A 7,357-nucleotide genomic window follows, 5' to 3' on the forward strand; every position below is an offset into this window, starting at 1 on the left:
AGAACGTGCAGCTCTCCTCTTCAACCTCTGCCCCAGAGTAATTTATACCTTCATTATAAACCATAACAGTTCCAACAAGAACTTTGCAGGGCCCAAACCCCCCACCCCAATTGGTAGGAGGAGTCCCTCAGATGACTGGCAACAACCTCAATTGGAGACAGCCCTAGCTATGACCTATAACCTATGCAAACACAAAAAGACATCTCTAGCTCCAGTGGAATAACCACTTCTGGGCCTGCCCACACTGCCTTCTTGAAAGTGTACTGTCCTTAATAAACTGCTTTGTGCTTGCTACATTCCTTCTGACCATCTTTATTCGAGTTTGGATCATCACATAAATCTTTCTATGGAAAATCCAAGAACTGAGACCTCCATTCAAACAACATACAACACAGACTCTCCCGCCCATAACAGGGGACACTGATGAAACAGGCATTATCTCTGTCCTTAAACAGGCCAGACGGGTAGGGAGATATGCACACTGTGTAAAATTAATAAAGGGAAAACTCATTAAAGTTGAGGAGGGAGGATACAAGAGGAGGCCAGAAGGAGGAACAGTACTACTCAAGAGTCAACTAGGGAAAGAACTGTCCATTATAGAGTCCAACAGAAAAATCAACAGGAAAGAATCTTCAATTATAGGCCCCAACAGGGAAAGATGCACATGACCTCTCCTACAAGAAATCAACCACCCTTGCAACTCAGCTAAGGAGAAATTCTCATCACCCTAGACTTTCCCTTCAAAACAACCTCTCCTGGAGGTGCCTGGTTGGCTCAGTCATTTGAGCACAGGACTTTGGATCAGGTCATGATATCACGGTTCCTAGGTTCGAGCTCTGCATCGGGCTCACTGCTGTCAATGCAGAGCCCACAGAGAGTCCCTCTCTCTATACCTCTCTCACTCAAAAATAGACAAACATTAAAAAAAAAAACACAAAAAACACACAAAAAAACCCTCTCCTGACTTCCTGCTTCTCCTTGGTTTGCTGGACTTGCCAATGGTTTTGCCATAACTTGCATGTGCCGAATTGCAGTTCTCTGTTATTCCCCCAAAAATACATTTTTGCTGGCAAAATAACTATTTTTAACGTCAACAACTACTAATTATAGTAGCACTGAGGGGTAAGTACAAATAGACAAACAAGTACAGAGTGCTTGCTACAGAAGCAGAGGAGGAAGAGACAAAACTCTTGCTGAGGTTTTAGTTGTGTCTTGAAGCCAAAATGTGAGAGCAAAAATAAAGGGGAAAATGACATGCATTCCATGTAAAAGAGACAACAGGTATAAGAGTCTGGAGAAGTATAAACACATGACATGCTGGAGGAAGGGCAAGTAGTCTTGAGAAGTGGGCACAATACAACAATAGGAAGAAAGGAAATCACACTGGGTAACAATGTGAATGAACTTAATGCCACTGAACTGTATACTTAAAAATGTTTAAAATGTTAAAATATGTATTTTACCACAATTATTTAAAAAAAAAATCATAACACACACACGCGCGCGCGCGCAAGTGGGCAAGGGAAACAGATCCAGAAAATTCCAGAAAGCAAACCACAAAAGAAGGAGCTCTGTGAAATAAAAACTTTCCTGAGGAGGCCCTGGCTGGCTCAGTCCATGCAGCATGAGATTCTTGATCTCAGGGTGGTAAGTTCAAGCCCCACACTGAGTGTAGAGATTACTTTAAAATTTTTAAAAAATAATAAAAAATAAAAACTTCCTGAATCTTGACTCATTCTGAAAGTTCAAGAAAACCAATTTCACATAAAATGGAGCAACAAAATGTCAACGTTTAATCTCAAAGTTATTTTAAGAAAAAAAAAAATGAGAAAAGCTTCCCTACAGTGGGAATATGCTACAAAGATGTGGTAAGTGAAATAAGTGAAAACAGGAAGAAAAACTTGATTTTTCAATGGAATCATCCCTCTGTACTATAATCACAGATACGTTTTTCTGTCTCTCCCACTAGTCTGTGAGCTCCTAAAGGAGAAGGACCCTGACCTGTATTGGGCTTTGTAGCTCAACACCTTTCAGTATACCTGATACACAGTAACCACTCATTTACATGAAGGAATGATTTAAATGTTTAAGGACAGTTTCCTGCTGGATGGTCTAAGTCTTGCTACCCTCGAAGTCTAAGGATCTAGGGGTACTCTATGGATCTAAGGAGGCTTTTGGTCTACCAGCATCAATTGAGGGCTTGTCAGAAATGCAGATTATTGGGGCGCCTGGGTGGCGCAGTCGGTTAAGCGTCCGACTTCAGCCAGGTCACGATCTCGCGGTCCGTGAGTTCGAGCCCCGCGTCGGGCTCTGGGCTGATGGCTCAGAGCCTGGAGCCTGTTTCCGATTCTGTGTCTCCCTCTCTCTCTGCCCCTCCCCCGTTCATGCTCTGTCTCTCTCTGTCCCAAAAATAAATAAACGTTGAAAAAAAAAAAAAAAGAAATGCAGATTATTGCCTCACCTCCCCCACCCCACTGAGTACAATCTAGATTTTAACAAGATCACCAGGTGATTTTCATAAAAAGTCGAAGAAGCAGCACACTCAAGATAACTTGGGATCAACCTCGACTTTTGAAACACCTATGAGGAGACACGTGGAGAAACACTGCTCTGACAGGGGCTCAGCTCACCTGTCCTTAACTCCAAAGGAAGAAAGTACTTTGCCCTACCTCGTACGTAAGCTGTTCCACCAATGGAGAGTTCTGCCCCTATGCAGCCTGTGACCCTCACCTGCTTTGGCTGGGTTTTGAGATTTCTAAAGACTCCTCTTTCAACCCCTTAGTTTTGCATACAACCAACTCGTCCCGGGGCGCTTTCTCTGAAATAGGAGTTGGGAGGGGCTCTACCAGTAAATTGGCTCTGAACCCTCTTATCCCTCAGGAAGCTTTCAAGTCCATATGTGTAAAACGAAGGTGCTAATGTAACCCGAATAAACTGAAATAACGGATAAAGACATCTTCGTAAATTGTACAGTGCTATTTGTTCTCGCTAATAATTTTATTTTTTTAGAAGTGTCACACTGCACATATTAATAATGACTACGACAGCAGCTGCAAACGAACACGCCCACTTAAGTGTAGTTTCAGAGAGCCCATCTGAGTAGTCGGCACTCGAAACAGGTTTGCGGCGCCTGTTTTGGCAAAGTGTCTGGAAGGTGAATAACCTTCCCCGCCCGGGACTGGTCCCGGGACCTTTCCTTCCGTAAATTACCTGAACCACCTTAGTGAATTCCTCGTACACTCGCTTCTTTAGGTGCGCCGCCATGACTGCCCGAGGACCTTCTCAGCTTCCGTACTCGACAAGGGAGGCGGGGTGGGGTGGGGGGCGGTGAAGGAATCCGGAAAACTTGTCTCGGCCTGAGGAACTCGCCACAGTCCCACAAGGCAGTGGGGCTCTGGGAAAGAGAGGCCTCTTCCGGCTGCTCGACTGCCCGGCTGCGGTGCAGCCCAATTTGTCCGCCTACACCTCCGGCCCCTGCGGAACGAAAAAGAAGGCGCAGCGTGAGGGGGCGGTGCCTCTGGTGGGAGGAGACTGGATTGGAAGGGTGGAGGAGCCAATGGGAGCCTTTGGGGGCTTGCAGGTGGTCGAAAGACTGGCGGGGAGTCGAGCTAAAGGAAGGTGGAAGTATATAGGGAAAGGGCAGAGGCTAGATGATCCAGAGCTAGAGGTAAAACTGGAACTGCGTGAGGACTTTCACTTGAGCGATCAGGGAAAAGAGGCCCAGCTGGCGTTCCCATCGTCCTTTGCCTTTCACGTTTGCTGCTTGTAGCTTTATCGAGCTCTCCTTTTCTATGTGCCACCCCTCTCCTGGCGTGGGATTTTTTTCTTGCTCTCTCATTCCGGTTGTTTGAAATTTACCCTTCTTTAAGGAATCAAACCTTCCTCTGATAGCTTAGGGAGAGTGGAAAGAATCCTGAGGTCAAGGGTCAAGCACCAAAGTTTCAGACTATGACTGGCACATAATGAGCAAAGAGCATCAACTACAAATGTGCTCACACCTAACCTGACCTAGATGTAGTGACAATGGAATGAGATAATGCAGAAACATTCAGCAGACTGTAAGATGTATTTCACGTGTAAGTGGAACCCAAGGTCAAGTTTTACCTCTTTCATTAAACTTTAGCTGTTCATTGTTTCCTTCTTTCATGTGGATGCTTAGAAAAAGCAGGCTGTGGTAAGTACAGAAGACCCCAAAACACGTAAAAGATGGTCTTTACCCTCAAGGTCCTACAGTGTAACTGGGAGAAGAGACACCCAAACTAATAATTGGAGATCAAAGTGATGAGGGAGCATGGAACAAACTGAGGGCAAATACAAGCCAACAGCAGCCCCATTCGCCTCCGGGTGGTACTCCTCAGACACTCCTGGCTACCCAAGAACAAAGAAAAGGGGTTTAAGTGTTTGCCATGTTAATGTGGGAACCTAAGGCAAATGAAAAATTAAATTCCCTTACTGCCTATAAACCCATTGACAAGTCCTTGAAGCCAGTAGAGTGACCTCCCTCTAGAAGCCCAGCTGCCTGGATGATGACACTTTGCTAGGGGCAAAGGAGGATCTTAGCCTAACATTATCCCAACCTTAAGGATCCTGTAAGTCTTCCTGTATCTCAACTGCCTCAAGATATATCCTTGAAATCATACTCCAAGCTTATGGCCCCCCAATATACATCTGAAGGGTCTCATGACTGAGGCTTTACTAATCGGCAATAAACGGTGTTTCCCTAGCACCAGCTAGCCCCTCAAGATCCTGGAAACGTTGCTTCCAAAATTCCTTAGAGACTTACTCTATCCCTGACCACCTCCCAACCTGAGGGTGTATAATGAGTTACCCATCATGACCCCAGTGCAGCTCCTCCTGCCCACAGGTCCTGTCCCTGTGCTTTAATAAAATCACCTTTTTGCACCAAAGATGTCTTCAAGAATTCCTTCTTGGTCCTTGGCTCTGGACCCCCTCCTCCCCCACTTCATCAAAATTGTCCTTGGATAAGAGGAATGTGATTCAAACACACCTACTAACTTCCTCAGGATGGGGGGGGGGGGGCGAAGCACAATAATGACCCCAAAATATGACATTTTGGTATGTGGATTATTTCTAACTGAAGATAATCTAGGTGCAACAGACTCAGGAAGGGCTGTTTACCGTCCCCTTAACTTCCTACAAGAATTTAGAAGGCCTGTACCAGGAGAGTGCTCATACCAAAGATAATGTTTTATTGGAAAGACTTAATCTGCATAGCATGGCAAACATTTCTTAACCAGACGTTTGCTCTTCTCATCTGTGAATTGTCTTTCTCCTCTTAAGGAAGCTGCAGACCTCTTCCCCTTTTCCCTAGCTCAGGATGTCATATAAGCCTCAATTGCCTAACTGTCTTTGGATCTCATGTCTTTGGGGCTCCTGTACATATAAAATTTGTTTTTCTCCTGTTGATCTGCCTTATGTCAATTCAATTACTAGGCCAGCCAAAGAAACTAGAAGGGAAGAAAAATTTTCCATTCCTACAATGCCTCATGGAAGTACAGAGGAAATGATTTTTGTGCTGGCTTTAAAAATAGTGAATTTGGGGGGCACCACTTGGTTGAGTGTACAACTCTTTTTTTTTTTTTTTTTGAGTGTACAACTCTTGATTTCAGCTCAGGTAATGATCCCAGGGTTGTGGGATCGAGCCCCACATCAGGGGCTCTGTGCTGAGTGTGGAGCCTGCTTAGGATTCTCTCCCTCTATCTGTCCCTCTCTCCTGCTTGCATTCTCTCAAACTCTCTCTCTCTCTCTCTCTCTCTAAAATATAAAAAAAAATTTAAACATTTTTTAATGTTTATTTTTGAGAGAGAGATAGAGACAGAGCATGAGCAAGGGAGGGGCAGACAGAGAGGGAGACAAAGCAGGCTCCAGGCTCTGAGCTGTCAGCACAGAGCCCAGTGCGGGGCTCAAACCCATGAACTATGAGATCATGGCCTGAGCCGAAGTTGGACGCTTACCCAACTGAGCCACCTTGGTGCCCCTAAAATATAAAAAAAAAAAAATTTTAAATAGTGAATTTTCAAGAAAGAGAGGCATCCCAGACCACAGAGACTACCACATATACAAATGTGTTGAGTAAAATGAAAAGCACTTACAAACAGTGCCTTCAGTAAATGTTAGCAGCTATTATATCATTACTATATTCTATCTAATCTAAGCTGCCAGCAATGCCAGTAAAACAAACCATTATTTTAGGTAACACATAAAAAATTTAAGAAAAATGTTAAGAAATGAAAAGAATCAAGAAGTAAAAAAAAATCCTAAAATTAAAACCAGTGGTTTCTTATTGCTTAATTTGTTATGTATATTTACTGAAAGAGCCCTTTTAAACTTATTTACATGTAGATTTGTATCCTATGTCATACTGCTCTGTTTCCATGCCTTTCCGTGCACATTAAAACTTTTCATTTCAATGCAAATTATAGGGTAATCTCTTTGAAGACTCATTAAATGGCAATTAAAGACAACAGATGCAGAGCTCAATGGAAGTGATGAAAACATGAACTGCCATGACCCAATCTACACATGAACAATTGACCAACAGCAATCTTAGATGTGTCCTGATTTCAGAGATGTTAAATGTGCATCTAAGCATCAATTATTAAAAGTACTAACATCATTATTATTAGATATGGCTGCAGGAAGGTGTTGGGTGCACTCAGAAAATGAAAGAAAATTCAGTTTATATTGAGAGTAAACTGAATACAGGGGGAAACTGGGACCAGACTAGTATAGAAACAAGAATATTCCACATTCTTTTTTTAAATATTTTTTAAAATGTTTAATCAATCTCTATACCTAATGTGGGACTCAAACTCACAACCTTGAGATCAAGAGTTGCACACTCCACCAACTGAGCCAGCAGCCAGGTGCCCCCATTCCACATTCTTTAATATTGAAATGAAAAACTGTATTTATTGAATTGATGATATTTTCATTTGACTTCATTATTGCATATGGGAATAGAATGAGACACCTCAGTGAATCCTTTAAGCTTCAAACAGTCTTCCCTGTCCCCATTGTGTAACAGCAACCCAATTTCCTAGGAAATTGGGGTTACTCACTCAGATAATAACTCCTTCTCTGCTTTTGGCTCAGCAAGAAGAGCTCCTAATGACCAGGAGGCAGTCTCATCACATGTTATAATGTAATAGAACAATGACAATGTTCTTTGGTGGAACTGTTCCTCCCTTGGGAACTAAATACTCCAAACCCTCCGAATAGAATTCATAAATGAGTCATTAGGTGTAAAAATGACAAGAACCACTCTTACCTCCTCTCCTTAGTCCCTAGACCTATGTATTCTAACTGTGGGAGAAACGGTACTAAATTTTAGCTA

The 7,357-nt window shown here is 43.1% G+C and overlaps 1 protein-coding gene across 1 annotated transcript in view; it reads right to left on the reverse strand.

Moving 5' to 3' along the window:
- Positions 1–3,313, reverse strand: part of INTS4 (integrator complex subunit 4) — a 120,817-nt gene extending 117,504 nt beyond the window's left edge. The window contains exon 1 of the mRNA XM_086678399.1: positions 3,211–3,313. Coding sequence (XP_086534525.1) covers positions 3,211–3,264 — 54 coding nt within the window. The 5' untranslated portion in view covers positions 3,265–3,313. The remainder of the gene's footprint in view (positions 1–3,210) is intronic.
- Between the last annotated feature and the right edge of the window lie 4,044 nt (positions 3,314–7,357).

Source organism: Puma concolor, chromosome D1 (genome assembly GCF_028749965.1).
Source record: "Puma concolor isolate L17-30 chromosome D1, mPumCon1.1.hap2, whole genome shotgun sequence".
Lineage (NCBI taxonomy): Eukaryota > Metazoa > Chordata > Mammalia > Carnivora > Felidae > Puma > Puma concolor.